General features: G+C 40.2%; 1 protein-coding gene and 1 pseudogene across 1 annotated transcript; one reads left to right on the forward strand and one right to left on the reverse strand.

Annotated features, from left to right (window-relative positions):
* Positions 1-10,833: 10,833 nt before the first annotated feature.
* On the forward strand, positions 10,834-15,001 carry LOC121740752 (annotated as a pseudogene).
* A 69-nt stretch (positions 15,002-15,070) lies between these two features.
* On the reverse strand, positions 15,071-16,333 carry LOC121740743 (F-box protein At3g07870-like). The gene has a single exon (XM_042133366.1). The coding sequence runs from the start codon at positions 16,282-16,284 to the stop codon at positions 15,145-15,147; it is 1,140 nt and encodes a 379-aa protein (XP_041989300.1). The 5' UTR covers positions 16,285-16,333; the 3' UTR covers positions 15,071-15,144.
* Between the last annotated feature and the right edge of the window lie 7,503 nt (positions 16,334-23,836).

Genomic DNA, 23,836 nt, shown 5'->3' on the forward strand with positions numbered 1-23,836 from the left:
TCACTTGCATGCTTATTTCAATTTTACCTATTTAACTACTAATATTAGGTCTGACCATTCTTGACACGATAATCCGACATAAATTCATATGAAATTATTATCAGATTAAGTTCGGGTTATTCTATATGAAACAAAATTATTATTTTAATTATTTTTATTAATTAAAAATATTACTCCATTCGTCCCATAAATTTTGTCACACTTTGACCGGGCACAGGTTATAATAGTAATGAACGTAATGGAAAGTGAGTTGAAAAACTTAGCGGAATATGAGTTTTTATATATTAGTTTATAATAAAATGTGAGTGGAAATGAGTTAGTGGAGTATAGAGTCCACTACAAAAAATAGCAAAAAGTGAAATGTGACAAATTTTGTGGGACGGATAAAAATGGGAAATGTGACAAATTTTCTTGGTTGGAGGGAGTATACTTTAATTTTATTATTTAGATTTAAATCATGATAAGTTTTTAATCATACCCCTGTCCAACTCAAGATGTCCACCTTTCCATTTTAGTTTATCACACTCAAGATGTCCACTTTCTATATTTAAAAATAAATTCCCCTTTCCCCTTTCATTAAAATATTCAATCATCTTTTTCACTCTACTTTATCACACACAACTATTCCACCTAAAATCATGTGTCATTCAAGAATGTGGACATCTCGAATATAACGGATGAAGTATTATAACAAGCTTTAACTGTGGAGTATCATTTTAAAATAATTTTAAATAATAAATTTTAATAACCAAAGTTAATATTCAACAAAGATGATTACTTATATAAGTAAATTCCCTTATTCAACAAAATAATAAATAATTCTGATTTCATATGCGTGGAGTGTAGATAGATGATATGCGAGCAGGTTCACGGTGTCGTGTCACGCAAGGGTGTATCCACCTGATCAGGATAGAATTCCCAGCCAACCTGAACCTGGTATCAATAAATTCCTCAACCCACTTCTACTGGCTAGTATAGTGGAGGTAAGGGTCGAATCCCACAGAGATGGATGCGCTTTGGGTAATTGTGGTGATAATCTGGAGGGGTTTGGTTAGCTACCACGCTTGGGTTGAGATTCTACCTAGACAAGAATTAAAGGTGGTACTCTACTGACTGGGTGGTGTGAAAGTGATTGACATGTGGTTGTGTACGTGAGAGTGGGGGACACGGTGTTTCAGAGACATGTGGAAAGTAGATAGTTACTATAAAAGGCTAAACGGAATATCAGAGAATAAGTGGTGGGTTGGTGACTGCACTGTCAGGTCTGTAGGGTACCAGCAGAAAAGTAAAGGACAAAAGCAAAAGTAACGAAAAAGCAAAAGTGGTCCCAAACTTGGATGTGGATGTTGTCTTCTCCAACAAATATGCACAAAATCAAACAAACTCAGATTCCATGGATAACAATTGCAGATTAACAACTTCACAATTCATATCCACAATGTAACACTCTAAAATTCGATGATTAATCCAGTGAAAACAAGAATTACACTTACTGGGCGACATGCAAGGTGACAGAATTCACATAAACTCAGATTTCATACTTAATCCCTTCGAAAACTAAATGTAAGCAACAAGTTTAACTAACAATCTCAGATCGAGCAACTCCAAATGAAATCATGCTTTCAACACTTAGAAATTACTGTAACAACTAGATCTAAGCTACCTAGGCAGAATGAAACAGATTCACACGGAAAGAGATGCATAAAAACAACTTCATTGCATAAAACGTTTGGATCCCAACAAAACACTTCAAAAGCTAACGAATGCTGAATATGCAACAGATCCAACGTAAGAAAACAAGTAACGATTAACTAGGAAAGCGAAATAAGATTGATTTGCCACTCCGGGCGATGAAACTGCTACGACTACGAAATGAACTGGCTGGAACGATGGAAGACGATTCTCCGGTGGACTGATGGAACATCAGGTGACCATGGTTGTGGCGAGGAACAAGAAGATTTTGGATTATGCTGAAGGAATTGATCTACCGAGAGAGAGAACCCTAACTAAGCGTAAAAGTCGATGATGATTCTCTCTCCAAGTGGCTTCCTTTTATAGGGAGGCCTGCCCTTGCTTTTAGGGTAGACTCTCTGCGTGAAATGAGTCTCTTGCCCTCGTTTGTGGTTGATCCTTCCCAACAATCCTTCTTCTCCATCTCGAGCCTTTTTGGCATGCATCCTGGTCAGTATTGCACCCTTCTGGCGCTCTTTTCACCTGAGTTATCCGAATCCTCTCGTACTGACTAGGACCTTTTTCCTGCACACTTTAGCAACTGTTTTGCAGATATAATCCAATTATGCACGTTATACTAACAAGTAACCAAGGCCTAGAATGCGACTTATCAAACTGCTCACACTTACCACATGCTTGTCCTCAAGCGTGAAGAACAAACAAAAGAAATAAGTCGAATTCTAGCCTGGGTACACCCCTGACCGACTCTTTCCTAAACTATACTATAAACTTTGACGCAAAGAAAAACACATAAACGACGGACAAACACATATAAACAGACACACAACACTTAAACACATTGAACGGACTATATTTTCAACCATCCCTCCCCTTGGGATCAGGTGCAATCCGTCCTTAGACAGCCTTGAACTTCTGCCGCCCCCCTTTTCCTTCCCAGTCAGTATATCTGCTCGTCAAGATCACCCAAACTCTCGGCCAAACATCAGATTCGCTCAGTCACTCATTCCTCACTGGGGATGTTAGGACTGTTTTCTCTCAAAATGCTGAACCACAGATGCTTCAGACTCAGATCTCACGTGCGGCTCCTGAAGGGCCTTAAGGCTTGTAATGGGGCTATTGGTTTGTAGTGTTTGGGGTGGATGTTCCAAAGGCTCTAAGGTTCAAAAACTACTACTTTATTTTGATGTAGGGGAACTGTGTGCATTTGGTCTCTTGGCTGTTGCTTCTTTTCGGCTGGACGTTTCCTGATATTGGACTCCAACTGGTCAGTAACTTCTTTGTGGCTTCGTCACCCTTATTCATTCTTCCCTCTTTTTTGTGGTCAAGTGTTTTCGACCATTTTCTTCAACATTTTTTATATGTGGCTTCGCCACCCTTATTCCTTCTTATTTTTTTGGACCTGGAAATTTTCCTAGTCGATTTTCTCCTTGCCCCTCGACTTCTTTCTCCAGTTGGTTTTTCCTGTATGTTCTCCTAGGTAGTCGCCTTCTTGCCTTATGCCTCACACACACACAGTCCTAGTGGCTAGTGGGTTATATATGGGTATAGATTTGGCTAGAAAGAGGGGTTCTAAGGGATGTTCTTTTTTTTGGGATTAGGGTTTCCTACTGCCTCCAGGACTTACTACACACGGTCACCTTACCCTAGGCATCATGTGGCAGCCACTCTTTTCTTTTCTAAATTGGTGGAAAGTGGTTCCACTTAGGCTTATAACTCACCATTTAAGAGGGCTTTTGTATCTGGCTCTAAGGATGAGTTTTTCTCTCATACTTGCATCATCTATACTGACTAGGAGATACTAAGGGGGATGTTTTCCATTGTCCAGCATGCCTTATCTCCCTCAATTCCCCTCACCGTCAGTTCGAGGCAGTTGAGTTTTAAGCCCATTCATAAACACATATATACAAATCCTAGACCTAAACAAACACTAGCACAAACAGCTAACCCAGACCACACATATACACATGTCATACTGGCCATTGTCTCCCCCCTCCCACTTCACAAGTGTCTGCCCTCAGATATGACTGTGAAATGGAAAATGAGAATGGCTAGTATGACCGACATACAGATGCATTAACAAAACAAGAACAAAACATTATTAGTCTAAAACTTCTCACACTTAGACTATGCAATAGGCTAAGCGGGAGAGTTGAAGACTTAATTAGAACTCAACAAACACAAACATATATATACACAAACTTCTCACACTTAGACTATGCAATAGGCTAAGTGTGAGTAAACATGCACACGATAAGAACACAGACATATACACATGCACCAAAGTAGCAAACCATGTACTTCTCACACTTAGACTATTGAATAGGCTAAGTGCTGTGAATGGGGTTTGCACACACATACTACACAAAATTACTCTACCTAAAACAACAAAACAACAAATAAAATATAAAAAACTAAAACTGAAAAAGAAAACTAACTGGTCAGTGGGGTGGTCACATATTCCTTCTGCTCCTCCGCGGGGCAGGGCTGGGTGCAGGTGGTTCCTCGGGTTCCTCTTCCTCGGTATCAGATTGATTCTCCTCAGACTCTGTCGGTTCATCAGCACCTTCTTCCTCTGGCTCTTCTCCTTCCTTCTTGGTTACCTGTGGTTCATCATTGTGGCCTCCATGGCCGCTCGTTCCAGCTCCCTCAGCTATCCTTCCTTTTGCTGTTGTATCCTGGCCAGTGAGCTTCATTACCTCTTCCCAATCAATTTTTCTGACGGCAAAAATCACTTCACATAAGTGTTCCTCCGGGAACCGGTCGTGCACCTCCTCGCTGCTCCCATCTTTCACTATTCTGCTCAAATGATCCGCTACTTTATTCTCGACTCCTTTTTTATCTTCCACCTCCCAATCGAATTCTTGTAGCAGGAGTACCCATCAGATCATTCGGGGCTTTGATTCCTTCTTGGTAATCAGGTACTTAATGGCCGCATGGTCAGTATAGACGATGGCCTTGGACCCTAACAAGTACTCCCGGAACTTCTCAAATGAATACACCACAACCAGCATCTCCTTCTCAGTGGTGTCATAATTCCGTTGAGCCTGATTCAAGGTCTTAGATGCATAGAAAATCACGTACCTTTTTCCTTTGATTTTCTAACCTAGAACAGCTCCCACTACATAGTCGCTGGCATCACACATCACTTCGAAAGGATGATCCCAGTCAGGAGCCCGAATGATTGGTGCGGATATCAGCTTTTCTTTGAGAAGGTTGAAAGCGACCTTGCAATGTTCATAAAAAACGAACTCTACCTCGTTTTGAAGGAGTCTGGTAAGGAGTTGGGCGATTTTGGCGAAGTCCTTAATAAATCGTAGATAAAACCCTGCATGCCCCAGAAAGCCCCTTATTTCCTTCTGGTCAGTAGGGAATGACAGCTTGGATATGACGTCCACTTTGGCTTGATCTACCTGGATACCTCTCTCCGACACCACGTATCCTAGGACGATCCCTTCTGTGACCATAAAATGGCACTTTTCGAAATTCAAGACTAGGCTCTTTGCTTGACACCTCTCCAAGACTACGTCCAAGTGATGTAGGCATGAGTCGAAAAAGTCTCCGTAGACCGTAAAGTCATCCATGAATATTTCTATACAATCCTCGATAAGATCGAAAAAATGCTCATCATGCATCGTTGAAATGTACCAGGGGCGTTGCACAAACCGAACGGCATGCGTCTTTACGCGTAGGTTCCGAATGGGCAGGTGAAGGTGGTTTTGTCCTGGTCTTCAGGGTCCACGTAGATTTGGAAATATCCGTTGTACCCATCTAAAAAATAGAAGTACTTCTTCCCAGCCAGTCGCTCCAACATCTGATTGATGAACGGTAAGGGAAAGTGATCCTTCCTGGTTGCGGTAGTCAATGCACATCTGCCAACCAGTGACTAGCCTTGTTGGTATCAGCTCATTTATCTCATTTTGAACCACTTGGATCCCTGACTTCTTGGGGACCATGTGAATGGGGCTGACCCACTCACTGTCGGGCACCGAATAGATAATTTCCAATGATAGCAATTTAAAATTTCCTTCAGTATCTCCTCCCGCATGTTAGGGTTCACCTTCCTTTGCGAGTCTCGATCTGCTTTTGCTCCTTCCTCCAGCCTGATGTGGTGCATACAGACATCGGAGCTTATTCCCACCAAATCTGTAAGGCTCCACCCAATCGCTCTTTTGTTCTTGCTCAGCACAGTCAGTAGCCTTGCCTCTTGCTCTTCCGTAAGGCTGCTGCTGATAATCACAGGATATGAGTCTTCTTCCCCGAGGAAGGCATACTTTAGGTTTGCTGGCAGTTTCTTTAAATCAACTTGTGGGGGAAGTGTGTCTGTGGGTAGAAGATTTTTTGCAGCATCCCCCTCTTTCTCTAATTCATCATCTGAGAATTCCTCTGTACTGGCTAGTAGTTGAGCTCCTGCGGCTCCAATAAATTCTGATTTCTGACAAAAGTCCTTAATTGCTCCCTCTATCTCTTCATCAGTCAACCCTTAGCTGCTGATCAGATCGCACCATGCAGCTGCTTCTACATCAGCCTGTCCATACACATCCAACGCTTGGAGTTTTTCCTGCAATAACTCGGTCTCAAGAAAATCTTGGACTAGGGGGTCAATTACATCAACATAGCATATATTTTCATAATCGATAGGCTTCTTCATGGCCTCATTGATATCAAAAGTGAATTTCTCTCCATGAAAATCAATGCAAATTGTCCCTTCAGCCATGTCTACGATTGTTTTAGTTGTTCTAAAAAACGGTCTCCCCAACAATATACCGCTAGACTCTCTAGCTTCAGACTCACTCATCTTGATCACATAGAAGTCAGCAGGGTAAGTAAAATCATGCACTCTCACCAATACATTTTCTAGCACGACCTCAGGATTTATGCATGACCTATCAGCCAGTTGGATTAACACCCTAGTGTTTGACAACTTTACTCCCTTCAACTGATTATAGATTGATAATGACATAACATTTATAGATGCTCCCAGATCACACATCGCATGCTCGATTTTTACATCTCCTATAGTTATAGGTAAAGTGAACATACCTGGGTCGGCTATCTTGGGCGGTAGCTTTTCCTGCACAATTGCTGACGCTATCCCTTCCACCATGATTTTTCCATCCTCCTGGGCCTTCCCGGCTATGAACTCCTTGATGAATTTCCGAAGCAGGGGTAGCTTCACAACTTGGAGAAATGGTATGGTAATATCCAGCTTCCCAAAAATGGACATGTAGTCCACTGGGTTTTCTTTCTTCCTCATTGTCACGAAACGGTAAGGAAATGGTTTTTTCCCTTTTGCCTCTTCTACCGGTTCTTCAACGGCCTTCCTGGAGTCTTTCTTGGGCACATTCTGGGCTGGAGTCTTTGTGGTGAGTTCCGTTTCTTTAGGAGGGTCTTCCCTGGGCTGTACGCCTTTGGTTTAATGGTGCTTCATCCAAGAAAAATGGATCCTGCATCTGAGGCAGAGGTCTGTTGAGCTCTCTCTCCGAGACGATGTCGATCAGTACCTTCGTTTTACTGGGCTCTCCACTGGGTTTCTTCGGTTATGGTCCATCATAGGCAGTACCGGACCGCAATGTGACCTTGCTCACGTTTGCCTTTTCAGGAACATGGATTGTAGATGGGAGTTTCCCTGAATTCCCTTTCAATTCACCCATCAAATTCGCCAACTGGGCTAATTGCCTATTCATCATATCTATGTTTGCCTTATGCTCCTTCTGGGCATTCTGCATCCCCTGCACTACTTCATTATTGGACTGCAATTCACCCTTGATACTCTGCTGCGAAGCGAGCATTTCTCCCATCATGTCCTCCATAGATCTCCTTGACCTGTTAGGATATTGGAACTGATTCAGACCTTGGTGCTGGCTATACTGGGGGTTTTGGTTGGGTTGGTAATTCTGGAAGTTTTGCTGGTTCTGGTTAGGTGGGTATTGGTTATACTGGGCAGGAGGGTTGTATGGGTCTTGGTGATATTGATTCTGGTTTTAGAACTGGTTCTGGTTCTGCTGGTGTTGTGGACCTTGACTATGCTGATTCTGGTAATTTTGGTAGTTCCTCTGGTGGGGTGGTATATAAACAGGGTTTGAGTTTTGGCTCTGTGGGTTTTGGATTTGGGGTTTTGGTTCCTCCCTGACCAGTTGGATTGGTGGTCGGGGTTTGCTCGGCCACGGTTGGGATTTTGGTTCGGGTGGGGGTTGTATTGGTTCTGACCTTGACCTTGGTTTTGGTTTTGATTTTGGTTCCCATCGCCCCATCGAAAATTTGAATGGTCCCTCCATGGTGCGTCCCGCTGTCTCCTCGGGATCCAATTCCCACTAGAGTTAAGTACCCTGTAGCATTGACTTGCTCCATATTGACGAAGTAATTCGACCGATCATAGGTTGGCCCTTGATTTCCCTGCTCTGCACCCTTGTAGCTCCCAGTTGGGGAAGGTGGTGGCGTGTTCTTCTCGATCGCGCTCAGGAGCGCCTTTTTCAACTCTTCCATCTTCAAGTCCATCTTCTATTCTATCTTCTGCTCCTGGTCAGCAGACGAAGCACTCGCAATCCTTTCTCTGTTGTATCCATCTCTCGAATTGTCGCACTCCTTCTTCGCGCTCAGAAGCTTCCCTAGGACCTTTTTTGCTTCGCCGACCCTTAATTGAGTGAAGCTTCCTCCTGACGACGAGTTTGCCAGATCATTTGTTGTCTTATTCATCCCCTCATAAAAGGTGTGATATATCTCTATGTCTGCCGTGCGATGGTTTGGACATGCATCCAAAAGGCTCATATACTTCGCCCAATAATCACTCAAGGGTTCGTCGTACCCTTGCTTCACACTGGTTATCTCTCTCTTCAGCGCACTCGTCTTCGATGATGGAAAAAATTCGCCTAGGAAGGCTGACTTGAAATCGGCCCAACTCTCAATGGAGTTGGGTGGCAGGCGCATGAACCATGTGTTAGCCTCCCCTTTTAGGACGAATGGCAATGCCTTCAATCTGTAGTCATCCTCGGTCGCCCCCGTTGGCCTTCTCTGTGCCTTACAAATCTTACAGAACTCACGAAGGAACTCGTATGGCCCTTCATAGCTCTTTCCACAGTACGTGGCTAGAATTGCGATAACATGGGGCTTCCGGAGTGACTGTCTCCCCGTAGTGACAACTATAGCTTGCGGCGGTTCTCCGTCGGCATGCGCGTTTAGCGATCCGATCTCTGGGTCATCGTGTACGTGGGCAGCCATCCTCCTTGGGTTACCTTCCAATTTTAGAACCGGTTCTGGTATTCTTCCTACTATGGTGTCTTGCTCTTCGTCACTACTCGTGCCTAGGTCAGATAGGGCTGTCGACAGGCCAGAACGAGTGGTCACGAGTATAGTCCCTCGTTGGAGTATCTTCGGCTTCCAATGGTCAGGAGCCGAACTGGTTCTCATAAACTGAAATAAAAAGAAAAGAGAAAAATTATGCACAATATATACGCCAAAATATCACACACAATAACAGTTAATAACGCCATCCATCCCCGGCAACGGCGCCATCTGATATGAGTGCAGGTTCACGGTGTCGTGTCAAGCAAGGGTGTATCCACCTGATCAGGATAGAATTCCCAGCCAACCTGAACCTGGTATCAATAAATTCCTCAACCCACTTCTACTGGCTAGTATAGTGGAGGTAAGGGTCGAATCCCACAGAGATGGATGCGCTTTGGGTAATTGTGGTGATAATCTGGAGGGGTTTGGTTAGCTACCACGCTTGGGTTGAGATTCTACCCAGACAAGAATTAAAGGTGGCACTCTACTGACTGGGTGGTGTGAAAGTGATTGACATGTGGCTGAGTACGTGAGAGTGGGGGACACGGTGTTTTAGAAACATGTGGAAAGTATATAGTTACTATAAAAGGCTAAACGGAATATCAGAGAAAAAGTGGTGGGTTGGTGGCTGCACTGTCAGGTCTGTATGGTACCAGCAGAAAAGTAAAGGACAAAAGCAAAAGTAACGAAAAAGCAAAAGTGGTCCCAAACTTGGATGTGGATGTTGTCTTCTCCAACAAATATACACAAAATCAAACAAACTCAGATTCCATGGATAACAATTGCAGATTAACAACTTCACTATTCAGATCCACAATGTAACACTCTAAAATTCGAAGATTAATCCAGTGAAAACAAGAATTACACTTACTGGGCGACATGCAAGGTGACAGAATTCACGTAAACTCAGATTTCATACTTAATCCCTTCGAAAACTAAATCTAAGCAAATAACTAACAATATCAGATCGAGCAACTCCAAATGAAATCATGCTTTCAACACTTAGAAATTACTGTAACAACTAGATCTAAGCTACCTAGGCAGAATGAAACAGATTCACACGAAAAGAGATGCATAAAAACAACTTCATTGCATAAAACGTTTGGATCCCAACAAAACACTTCAAAAGCTAACGAATGTTGAATATGCAACAGATCCAACGTAAGAAAACAAGTAACGATTAACTAGGAAAGCGAAATAAGATTGTTTTGCCACTCCGGGCGATGAAACTGCTACGACTATGAAATGAACTGGCTGGAATGATGGAAGGCGATTCTCCGGTGGACTGATGTAACTTCAGGTGACCATGGTTGTGGCGAGGAACAAGAAGATTTTGGATTATGCTGAAGGAATTGATCTACCGAGAGAAAGACCCTAACTAAGCATAAAACTCGATGATGATTCTCTCTCCAAGTGGCTTCCTTTTATAGGGAGGCCTGCCCTTGTTTTTTAGGGTAGACTCTCTGCGTGAAATGACTCTTTTCCCCTCGTTTGTGGTTGATCCTTCCCAGCAATCCTTCTTCTCCATCTCGAGCATTTTTGGCATGCATCCTGGTCAGTATTGCACCCTTCTAGCGCTCTTTTCACCTGAGTTATCCGAACCCTCTTGTACTGACTAGGACCTTTTTCTTACACACTTTAGCAACTGTTTTGCTGATATAAACTAATTACGCATGTTATACTGACCAGTAACTAAGGCCTAGAATGCGACTTATCAATAGACAATAGAATAGTGCAATAAATAAATACGGTAGTGTGTATTAACCAAAATGATTGTACAAATATATCATTAATAATAAAATAAAGGAATATAGCAATTGAAGCAAAACGAATAAGGGAGTGTAGCAATTAAAATAAAATACTGGCTTAAATGATAAATTAAGGAGAAGTAGGGGATCCACTCCCGCTGCACTCGCGCAAAATGTTGCCACAACAACATTATATGTTTCTCCAAATTGACCAAAAAAAGCTCATAGAGTTGCAGTTTTTATATCTTTATCCTTTTCTTCCTTCCATCATCTCGCGGAAAATCCGAGTAAATTGGGCAACAGATGAGAAATAAGCCCGTAGGAGCACCGATTAAGAGGCCGCATCGCCACATTTTTACATGTTTCGCGCCAGTAAGTTTTTATTATTTTTTAATTGGGAAAAATATGAAGCTTGAATTGTCATATTGAGCTCTGTTTGACACTTTCTTGAGAAAGATGTCATAAGAGATGTAGTTACAGCCATTTTATTGAGATTTTGTGAAATATTTCGTCTTTGTTTGTATTTTGCTGTTGCATTAGAGGAATGAGTAATTTTATCAGCTTTCAATTGGAGTTGCTGTTTGTGGCTTGTATTAATTGGAGAAGGAATATAAGTACTGAATATATTCCTACGCTTAAAGTTGCTATGTGAAGAAGACGATGATCTAATTAAGAAGAACGTGTATATTGTGTAGCTCTTTCTCACGGCCATGGGCCTAATATATCACACTAGACTAATATTTTGCTGTAAATAAAAAAGAATTGACAGACTTTATACACACGTGCTCATTTAGTAAGTAGTGATGCTGCATTGCTTTTCCGCTTATTAGGCTGGAAACAATAACCATGTAGTATGATTTTGAATTTGACTCAACAACTCTTATTAGTTTGTTGCAGTTAAGATACTCTGTTTCATAATCATAGTTCCTATTTTTTGCCTTGTCATGGGTGAGGAGAATTTGGGCGACTAGGAATTACAGTAACATCAGAAACTATGCTTAAGATGAGATCAGGATTTACCATAAATTTAATGTGTTACTGTTTCTGTTTTAGATTAATAGTATTGTCTTTGTGACATGAGGTAGTTCTTTAAGACATCAGGTGATCCTAGCAGATTACGCACGGTTAATGATGCAAATGGCATAGACTCTTGTTGTTTAGGACTTTGATAGAATCTGGTGGGAAATTGCACTAGCAATTAGGGGTATTGTTTCGGAATAATGTATTAGCACGGCCAAATATTGTAGTGATATTATGGAACTCTGATGAAATTGGATTTATTAAAATGAAGGTTCAGGAGGATAGGGATATCTGCAAGAACCACTATGGTGGATTGGCATGTTCTCCAGTAAGTTATTTTCCCGAAGAGATTCCCGAATAAATTTGTTAAATGTGCTATTTCTATCCAATCCACATATATCAAAGTCACCTAGTCGTTTGTAAATTGCGCAGTGATTATTGGAGAATTTGCCAATTTTGTAGCTTACAGCCTTACATGTATGCTCCTGCAGTCCTTGTCACCCCACTTGGAGCATTAAGTATAATAGTAAGGTAAACATGTGTTTTACTAATTCGTGTTTTATATTAGCAGAAGTAATACTCCTCCATTCGTTAAAGCATAACCCATTTTGCCATTTTTGCCTGTTTTCCTCACTGTATCAATTTATTTACATAAAAACCAAGCATGGCTCACATTTACCTCTAAATGTAAATTATGTAATACATATCTAACAAATGTGGCCTCCTTTTCCACTCAATTACACACTTTTATAACCCGTGCCAAAAAGAAATGGGCAAAATATTTTAAAGGATAGAGGAAGTATCATGTTATCACGTAAGATTAACCACAATTTATTTTATTGACAGTGCTGTTTTAGCTCATTTCTTACTCCAAGAGAAACTAAGAAAGTTGGGAATATTGAGATGTGTTTTGTGTGTTGTGGGTTACACTATCATAGTGCTTCATGCACCGAGTGAACATGACATTAGCTCAGTGGATCAAATCTGGGAACTAGCAACACAACCAGGTGAGTCGATGATTCCATGTGTTGTTTTGAACTGGATATGAGTATATGACAATGTTTCTGAATTATTTTCCTCGTTTATCTGCACAGCTTTTCTTTTGTACATAGCTTCAGCTGTGGTAGTGGTGTTGGTACTTGTTGTGTTGTGAACCACACTACAGACACACAAATATAATGGTGTATATTGGTGTGTGCTCTATTGTAGGATCCTTAACTGTAAGTAAAATTTACTCTGGTTATATGCAAATTTAATCATGTACTACCTAGCAAGTTGTTCAGTTTATTTTTCAAAGAGGCGACACTGCTCTCTAATCATGTGATGAACCTTTATTTCGAGCTGTTTGTGTAAGAATAGTTGTGGCTAATAACTAATTGGACCCATCCTCATATTTAGATTTAGTTAGTCGGTTTTCCCAAAAGGAGCAGGGGAGGGAAATAAAATTTCCCGGCTGGGCACTGGACCTGATTAAACTTGTTCTCATCGTCACGTCACATTTTCTTGTCAAGCAACTTAAGTATGCATTCTAAAGTAAATTATACGGCGCAGCAGTTTCCGGTTAAGCACTGTACATATGGCACTCTCTGATCACCAAATTGCTTAAAATTCAAATCTAGCTGGATAGGAAGAGCAGAATAACCAGAATCATCTAAATTAGTGTTCCTAGCTCAAGTGGATTCTAAAGAAAATGAGCAGATTCGTTTTCAATTCTAAAGATAAATTGATTTATTGATCTTGTTTGCTGGTTTGTAGGTTATGAGCACCAAAGCAGTTGGTATAGCTATAAAACTCACGCTAGAGGGCTATAGTCAGGTCACCCACTTCCAGTCCTGGATATTTTCCATGGTTTCAACTTCTTGTATAATCACTCAATTATTCTACTCAAACAAGGTAATCTCTTTTTTATATTTTAACATTATATTGGTTTATAATAAATATTAACTTCTTGTTTTGCTTAATCTTATTTTAACTGACTTATTCTTTAGAAGGCACTTGAATGGTTAGATATTTCTCGTTCTCGAGACTTGCTCATAGCATGTTGTTTGACTGCACATAACTGTCTTTATTGCTCTTTATGCAGCAGATACTATCATGCTAATCAAACGTACAATCCTCAATTCTTTTATGCATCCCCATAATCTGCGAATGAAGCTCCATTTTTCATGATTTCACTTCTTGATGTCCGTAAAAGTGTAAGACATATTCCGTAAAACAGAAATAAATGCTTAAATAATCAGAAAAAAAGGCTTGTGTAAAAAGACCAAAATGACAGCCAACAATCATTTTCGATGTAGCTTCACAAGAAGATTTGCGTTGCAAGATTTCATTGAGTGGAAAAATTTGTCTCTATTGGTAGTCAATGCTCTTGTTCTGTTTTCCAAATTTGCATTATGGACAGTAGTGTGCAGGCTTTGGACACATTCACGTCGCTTACAATATTTGCGATTGTCATCATGTTCAAGGTACACAAGATTGTACCGCCCTTATGTTGTGTTATGTTGAGGTGATTTAGGTCGCCTCTAAAACGTTTCTGCTGCTTCAGGACTGTGCTAGCGACATTGTCTCTGTTCTCCGCGGATTTATTGCTGTGCTTTCTGGTACAATGGTTTTGCACAGTACAAGAGAGCCCGAAAAGCTTCCATGTGCAGGTAAGGCCTCCCTCAACAGTTGCGAGGCATATCATTCATTTTAATCTTCCCAAATAATGCTGTAGATTGCTCTTTGCTAATATGAACATAATGACAAGCTGACAATGTATCAAGTCCAACTCTGCCTGTTTTTAGGAAAACTGGATAAAACCAAAGGTTTTTAGAAACATTACCTGCTTTGTTTGTAGACTATTCCGCACTTCCTCAAATATCATGGGTTGTGCATTCAAACGGCGAGATATGGAAACAGAGAGAGAACGATGAATTGCACGGGGAGTTTGTAGCAATCATCCATCAAAACCATTTCAAGTGATGTAAACGTTTTACAGATCCCGCGCTTACTGGTGAGCATGTTCATGTCGATTTCCTCTAAGTTTTTGGGCTGAGGCGTGTGTTAGGAGTTAGGACCTAGGAGTAGCGTGCAACAGTTTCTCGAGTATATAGGAGTTTTTTAGTTCGTTTTCCCGGATGACGTTACAGCCATTTTTGTGCTCTCTTAGCCAAGCTGATTACAATGTTGTTATTATTTGGTCTTTAGTTACTCAGAGATGGGTCACGTTCGATTTGTGAATGATTGCTGTGCATTGTTATGTTAAGACCTTTCTTCAATCTCTAGTCATGTAACGGACTCTCTCTCCCATTTGGGGATTATACTTTAAAAGGTTCGAAACAAACAAGTAGTGTAAAAGATTCAAGCTTTGTATAAAAAAATCGAACATCAAATATGTAGTTCATGAACAAATTCCAAAACTCTAAAAGAGAACAACTTTTTCCATGACAAAGGTGTTAAGAGTCATCAAACTGGGCACATAATGCATGGCCTCAACGCTATTCGGGCCTCTAGACTGAACCATGTCAACTTCTTGTGTAACTTCACTTTTACTGCAGTAATTGAGCACGCAGTAATCCGCCCACACCAGCAATATGTTCCCATCTCCCAAAACCTTGAGCACTCGCACGATTTCAAACGACGGCCCAATCAATTCCGGCATTTTCCTAATCACGAATCTCTTACTCCATGATTTCCCAACTCCGTATTCCTTCATAACCCATATATCCACCTCGAAATTGGACGTGTTATCGCACAGGCAGAGGCAATCATCCAACACCCCCACGCTCCCCAGCAGTTTTCTCCCCGGAAACGGCGCCGGAAAGGGGTGAAACGACTCGCTTTGGAGGTCGAACCGACAGATGAGTTCCTGGCCGTTCAAATCTTCAACCAGCCAGTGGAGATTATCCCTGAAGAACTGGCCAATTAGGCGGCCGTCGTAGGCGAAAGGGGCGTCGCCGACAGGGCGCCACTCCCCTGTTCCGAGCGTGTAGACATGGCACTCGGAATTGGGGATTCTCAAGCAGGAGCCGCTCCTAGGGTCCATTTCCCTCTCCTGATAAATCCTGACGACCTTGAATTCATCACTCCCCTTGCTGACTCCGAAACCGTGCGTGACGACGCTAGGGTAGCGGACCACCTGCTTGGGGGCGGCGAGCTCGATGTACTCGCGCCTGAGGGGATTGCAGACGTAGAGAGCCTCGTGCTTGTAATTGGCGTCGCGGAGGAGGAGGAGGCCCTTCACGGATCCTTCGACGGCGATTTCGGGGGAGTGGCTGAGCGATTGGAGGTCGATCTCCGCCGTCGGGAGGTGGAAATCGTCGAAATCGGCTAGTCTGAGGAGGTTCTTTGATGGCTCGGATTGGTGGATGGCGACGCCGGGCTTTGATCTGGCGAGATGCAGCTTGGCGAGGTAGGAGTCGGAGGTGAGATGGAGCCAGTGCTTGCAGACGGATTTGCAGCGGAGGAGGGATTTGGCGGGGAGGCGGGAGAGGATGTCGATGATGAGGTGCGATGGGAGGCTCATCAGGAAATCGTGGGCGGGCGAGACGATGAACGACATTGTTGTTGATCGAATTTGATAATGATTGTTGCTTTGATTTTAGCCTGAGGACATGGATTTATACACTTACTAATTTATTACTTCTTTTTTTTTTTTTCTTTTATTTTGCTCATGGATAAGGTTATGTTTGGCCTTTCGGAGGATGCAAATGCTACGTGGAATCTAATTATTTACTCACAATATTTTATTTTTACCAAACTATTCCATATCCACAATTTAATCATAAACACCGATAGTCAATAGTAGTACTAAATAAATTGGGATGAAATTACAGGTTATTCCATTTTTTGTTCTCTATTAATGGTTAACTAGTGAACACTTTCCAACACAATTAGTCCTAACGCATGGGAACAACAATGCAGCTTAAGATGAGTGCAGGAAAATAAAGTGGACTACTATTTTCGATAAGCGAAGCACCTTTTTTTAGACACGATATTTAAGGAATTGATATTTAAATAGTTAAAGTAGAGAGATAAAATATGAGAGAGAGTAAAGTCAAGAAGTAAAGAGAGAATAAAGTAAGAGTAATAATTTTTTGTTAAAAAGAGAAATGACTTACTTATAATAGGACATCCCAAAAAAGAATATGACTAGCTTATCTTGGAACGGAAAGAGTAGTATATTGAAATTTACTGAGTACTTAACTTGGTACTAGGAGTACGTTTAATGCATAAAAAAAATCAAGCAAGAATGATTTTTATTGATACAGAGTCAAAAAATTTTATTTTTTTAATTTCACTTCACTATATTTTTTCCAGTTTAGGTTATAGTATATTCATTTGAACATTCTTGAATTTAACATTCACAGTACAAATTAAAAGAGAGAAGAAACAAGAAGCATTAAAGACTCCAATTCCATCATACTCTTCCATTCTTCTCTAAGTGAAGTATTTTTAATTCATATAGTGTTATTTTATAAGTAAAGTGGAAAGAATGAAGTAAGAGAAAAAGAATAAATAGAATCATGATATTTCTATATTTAAAATGTACTAGTAAAATATTTAAATTAAAATGTGTTATTTAGAATGGGACGAAAAAAGAATCTTATAGCCTTCTCATGTGAATAATGTCTTTAAAAAATAGTACTACAAGATAATACTAGAATTGATATTTTGATAATAATAATAATAATAATAATAATAATAATAATAATAATAATAATAATAATAATAATAATAATAATACAGTAAGACGCATTGATTCAAGAGAGCAGTCTTTGATTAATTCCTGATCTAGAAAATGCAATCCTATCCAAACTGGCTGGACACACAAATACAAGCAGCATATTGAGACTGTGGGCCTACCAATTCAATCTTCCTATTGGCCCACCAGCTTATTAAAAATATCCAATCTCTCTATCTTTATATTTTATACTCTTTCTGTCAATAAAATATGGTCCTAATTTGATTCAGTACGAGTTTTAAGAAACATGAAGAAAAATAAATTAAAAAAGTTAGTGAAATGGAGGTTTTATATTTATATATTAATTTTATAATATAATATGAGTGTAAAGAGTTGATGGAAAGTAGAGTTTATTTACTTAAATAAATAAATAAATAAATAAAGTAGATAACTTTTCAAGTGGCGGATCAAAATGGTAAAACTTTATAATATTTGACGGACTGAGTAAGTAAGTAGATATTTCATTTCCAATTAGAAATTTATGTTAGCCAATATGTAAGGTACGTGGTACTGATAGTGATGGCATGCTTATCCACAACGTTCGCTCATTATAATTTCTGGTAAAGTGGTTTGCATTTGATGGGTATCCAAGTCAATCAAGTGGCGCTCACCACTTTGCCATCTTTTAATTTAATAACTATTAAATGTTTGTTTGTTTGGAAAAAAAGATTAATATTATATGTCCCCTGGCCCACATAAATTATTCATTCCTTTGGCCCTTTTTGACTTAAACACCTGTATCATTAAAATGCAATCAGTGCAGCTTCAAAACTACGGTTTAAATATGAATTATATGACCTGAATCCTGATATAGTGTCGGCACATTGAGTGAGTTACCATAATTAATTATCCAAAACCCTATGTCATTGATCTTGATAGTTGCTATAGGTAAAAGTAAGAGAGAAGTATTTTTTTGGATTTGGATCACCTACGGTGCACAGCACTGCTGTGCATCTCACATGAGAATTTTTTAATAATAAAAAAAAAATTATTTTTTTATTGTCATGTGAGGTGCACAGCAGTGCTGTGCACCGTAGGTGATCCAAATCCTATTTTTTTACATGGAGAGATGTTTTTGGTGCTGCATCAAAAGTAGTGACTGTGAATTTTTATACATAAGAAAAATAAAAGAGTTAATCGGTGATAGATCTGGGGATTATACAAATAATCTAAGTAATGTTTATGTTTCAAGATAAGTTATATCATTAAGAATAATTCAAAGTATAGCTGATGTTTCAAGATACATGGTACCTACTCATCTCATTAATAGAGTCAAACCATTAATTAATTATGATTCCTGTATTGAATATACTAATTATCTTTGTTTTCCAAGTTACAACTCACACATAATCCTCATCCAATAGGTTTGGAGTTCAACACCAATGTTATTCTCATTCACTCTCATAATTAATTTATGTCCTATTCTATATTTTCCACCAGATAATAGATGTGTAAAAATATTTATATTATGAATATGTGGGTTGAAATTAAAAATGTCTTGTCTTAGACTTAAGAGCATCCGCGTGGTGCCGTAACCCGCGTCCTTCCTCGCCGCTGGCACGGACGTGTCTCGCCGCCGCTGCGCTCGCGCCGCTGCTCGATGCATCGAGCAGCGCCGTGCCAGCGAGCAGGTGACGTGGCGGCACGCGATTGGGCAACGGCATAGCCGTTGCCTTTGAATATTTTTTTAATTTAAAATTAGTTATTTAATTATAAATAATGATAAAAAATAAAAAAAAATATTTTCCAAATCCCAAAAATATTGCCTTTTTTGCCCGTTTTTCTGAATTTTTTGGAATTTTTTTTATTTTTTCCCCTAAAATCATCTATAAATACACACATTCATCATCCATTTATCACATCAAATCATCTCTCATTCATAATTCTCATACAAACTATCAATACATTCATCCCTCACTCAAAACCTCAAATGGATTTCACCCATCTCATGGCGGAAACGGAGCGCGAAGAACAAGAATACTACGAACAACATCGTGTCGCTTACGAAGCATATGTCGTGGTGAAATTCGGCAACGAGTAGTGGTTTTTTTAATTTTTAGTATTTTAATTATGTAATTTTTAATTTTTAGGATTTTAATTATGTCGTTTTTATTTTATTTGTCATTTGTAATATTATTTAGGTTTTTTTTAATGAATTTTAGTATTATGGAAATATTTTTGTTTAATTGAATTTTAAATTAATTGTGCTCGTCCTTACGGAAGAGCACAGCTGTAGGTGTTGTGTTCTTGCCAGAGAGCAGACAGAAAAAGTGGGGCTGGGCCCACAACCGTGCCGCTGGCAAGAACACAGCTGTGGATGCTCTGAAGACTAGTTAAGCCGTTTATTCCAACATTAGAGCATCCGCAGCGGTGGCGAAAGACGCCACCGCCGTCCGCGCCGTTGGCAAGGCGCAGGACCGCCGCCGCTGCAGCCGCGCCGCTGGCACGGCGCTGCTCGATGTATCGAGCACGTCCGTGCCAGCGGACGCACACGTGGCGCGCTCCCATTCGTCAACGGCATAACCGTTGTGTTTAAACTTTTTTTTACTTTTTTTTTAAAAAAATCGGTATTTAATTATAAATAATGCTAAAAAATAAAAAAAAATATTTTCCAAATCCCAAAAATATGGCCGTTTTTTTTTCCGTTTTTTCTGAATTTTTTTGATTTTTTTTATTTTTTTTTTCCCCAAAATCATCTATAAATACACACATTCATCATCCATTTATCACATCAAATCATCTCTCAATCATCTCTCATTCATAATTCTCATACAAACTATCAACACATTCATCCCCCACTCAAAATCTCAAATGGATTTCACCCATATTATGGCGGAAGCGGAACGCGAAGAACAAGAATACTACGAACAACATCGTGCCGCTTACGAAGCATATGTCGCGGCGAATACCCCTGCTCCTCCTCCTCAACGAACCAGATCAAATCGACGGTACATCCATCGTGACCGGGAGGGAGCCCACGAAAGGCTCGTTGCCGACTACTTTGCCGACCAGCCGCGGTTTCCGGCAGATTACTTCAGGCGCCGTTTTCGCATGTCAAAGCGCTTGTTCATGCGAATTGTCAACACATTGTCCGCACGTGTTGAATACTTTCAAACATGTGTAGATGCAGCCGGCACGACCCGAGACGGGTTCTTTTTGCGCAGCGTCAAGAGTCAGCGCGGAAAGATGTCGAAAGAGCCTTCGGGGTCCTTCAAGCTCGATTCAACATTGTGAAGGCCCCGGCTCGGCTGTGGTACGTGAATAATATCGCCGACATCATGTTCACGTGTATTATATTACACAACATGATTATAGCCGACGAAGGGCCGAGGGCGGCTAGCTTCTACGACGAGGACGAAGCCGGAAGCTCAACAGCGAGGTCTCCCCTACGCCGAGGCAAGCATACGACGGTTGGCGAGAGGATCGAGACAAGACACACAATGCGCGATACTCGAATCCACAATCAACTACAAGAAGACCTAATCAACCACATGTGGGCGAAATTCGGCAACGAGTAGTGTCATTTTTAATTTTTAGGATTTTAATTATGCAATGTTTAATTTTATTTGTCATTTGTAATATTTATTGTGGGTTTTAAATGAATTTTAATATTATGGAAATGTTTTTGTGTAATTGAATTTTATATTAATTGTGCTCGTCCTTGCGGAAGAGCACAGTTGTGGGTGTTGTGCTCTTGCCAGAGAGCAGGCATGAATAGTACCGCCCGGGCCCACAACCGTGCCGCTGACAAGAGCACGGTTGTGGATGCTCTTAAGACACAATTTCAACTACCATGCACAAACCCCAACATCAAATGAATTTACAATAAAATGGTTAATATTAATAGGTAAATTGGAAAGATGTAGGTCACCATATTCCAGCATGTTAATATATAGGTAGATTCTTTCCCTTTACCATCACCAACCCCTAAAACCCACGTAGATGCTTTTTTAAAAGAAGAGATAATTACGAGTAGTATTAGTCAACTGTAGATGAAACTAGAAGTCAACAACTGATAAGATATTTGTGTATACGAAAAATAATTCGAAGACATGGATCAGATGAGGCCCAAGTTGCCTCAATTATGGGCCTGGACTAGATTGTTCCTAACAAGCCAGCCCACACAGACCCCATCTTACCTCAACTACATTTCAGAATATATTATGCTTATGCCAATTTTCTGCATCGTGAGATCGACCTATTTTAATCTAGGTTTTCCTGCAATCTTTCATTAATCATATATTAATATGGTTTTTCAAATTACTTTTAGTTAACCGATGCTCTAGAGAGTAATGGAAATTATATCAATATTACAACAGTAGTAGCCTCGTAGGATCTTGTTTGAAGGGTACTTTAAAAAAAATTCCGTTGCTGGGACTTTAACTCGGGTGAGAGCTGGGTATCCTAACCAACTAGAGTACAACGGATTACATGCTGGTACTCTCAACTCAACATATATAACTCATAAGTATACACAAATACTGCAGTTGAATCTGCAGTAGTAACATTTTTATTGTCTTTACATGTGTATAAACAAGTGATCACTAGTAACTACATAATACTTGATAGTACATCAATAGGAGTAGTATATTGCTGACACTGTTCAAAGATTGAATAAAAAAAGGTAACCTTCTACACATGTATAGAATTACTGATGTTAAGACTATATATAGGAATTCAGATCATAAGGAGCTAACATTTTCCATGGCCACAAAACTCTTGGAGAGAGAGAGAGAGAGAAAAGTGGGGGTGTGAGGGATCAAACAGAGAGCGCAATTACCACGAGCTTCCAACATTCTCATCTCCGAAACAGTCCCCCTCTTGCTACACCAATGGAATACAGAGAAATCTCCCCCATCTCTCCATCTTTAAACACTTTGATTGGCCGAAACACGCATTCACCATACATATCCTCTCTTTTCACCACCACTCTCATCTCCATATTCCTCCATCAACCACACCACAATCTCATCTTCATTCCAACTGTCACAGACACACAGCTTATCTCCAAAAGCAAACACGTCGGCCGCGAGCAACTGCTCATGATCAGTCGTTGGCGGAGAAATGGTGCTTAAAAGCTCAGTTTCAAGATCAAAGCAAGAAATCCACGCCTTACAGTTTGCATCGAACCCAAGCCAGTGGAGATGATTCCCGTTCAAAAACGCCCCATTGCAAGCTGAAACATGGTGCCGCACTTCTCCTCCACGACCCCGTTCCAAGAGTGTACACGTGGCACTCGGATTGAAGAAACCCTAGGCGTTTATCTTTCTCTGGATCATGGGAAAACATAACCACTTTATACTGGCGAGTCCTTGTGCTCACCCCGAATCCGAATGTGAATTTTTGAGGGTGCTTGTAGTTGGAGTCTTGAGGGGTTCGGATCTCCATGTATTCGCGGGTGATCGGGTTGCATAAGGAAAGGCCTTCAGGCGGCATGACAAGAAGGAGGCCATTGGCAGAGCCCTGGATCAGTCCATGGGAAGGGAGTTTGAAGGTTGTGAGTAGTTTGTAGCGGTGCTCAACATCAAGATCAAGCTCGTCTTCAAATTCATAGATTTCGTGGATTTCTGATGTGAGAGATGGTGGGTGGTGAATTCGTGAGAGTTGATCAGTAGATGGAGCCATGGCTTGCAAACAGATATGCATCGTCGTAGATTTGTGAAGAATTCTTGGCTCATTTTGTGGGAGAGGAAATCAGCCAGGTTTCTATGTAGTGCTTTTGTGGAGAAATTAGAGTAAGTCTTGCTCTTGGCATACATGTTCAAATTAGTTGAAATTTCGATGGAGAAAGACTCTGTCTTGCTATTTGAATAGTCAATAATTTGTTGAAAATTCTCCCCAAGCCAAACTAACTACCTAGACAGGACTACAACGGAGCCCAGATGTTAATTAGTGGTCTAATTAACATAATCAGGTTCAAATGCATCCGATAATCATTGTTACACATTAAGTTATTATTTTTGTTACCAATCTTATTATTTCCAATGGTAAAATCAAGCAAAAATCTGCTCAAATGATAGAAATTATCAAAAAGCTTTGGATATCTCAAATTTGAAATCTGTACTTAAGGGTATTTTATCGTAAATACAGTCTCTTAATTTTTAATCGAACTGAACTGATTTTTCTGAAGTCCTTCTATTTTTAGCAATATAAATTTATGACTAATTTCTTTACACCTTGATTTTATATATTGCTTTTACACTATTAAGTATTCTAGAAAAAAAACATTCATTTAAATCATTTATTTTGATGTACAAAAAATTAAATGAAAAGGGCATTTTATAAAATTAAGTTATACTCCCTCCGTCCCGCTTTAGCAGTCCCGGTTGATCAATTTCGGGTGTCCCGCTTTAGGAGTCCCGGTTGAACT

This window comes from Salvia splendens, chromosome 1 (genome assembly GCF_004379255.2).
Source record: "Salvia splendens isolate huo1 chromosome 1, SspV2, whole genome shotgun sequence".
NCBI classification, from domain to species: domain Eukaryota; kingdom Viridiplantae; phylum Streptophyta; class Magnoliopsida; order Lamiales; family Lamiaceae; genus Salvia; species Salvia splendens.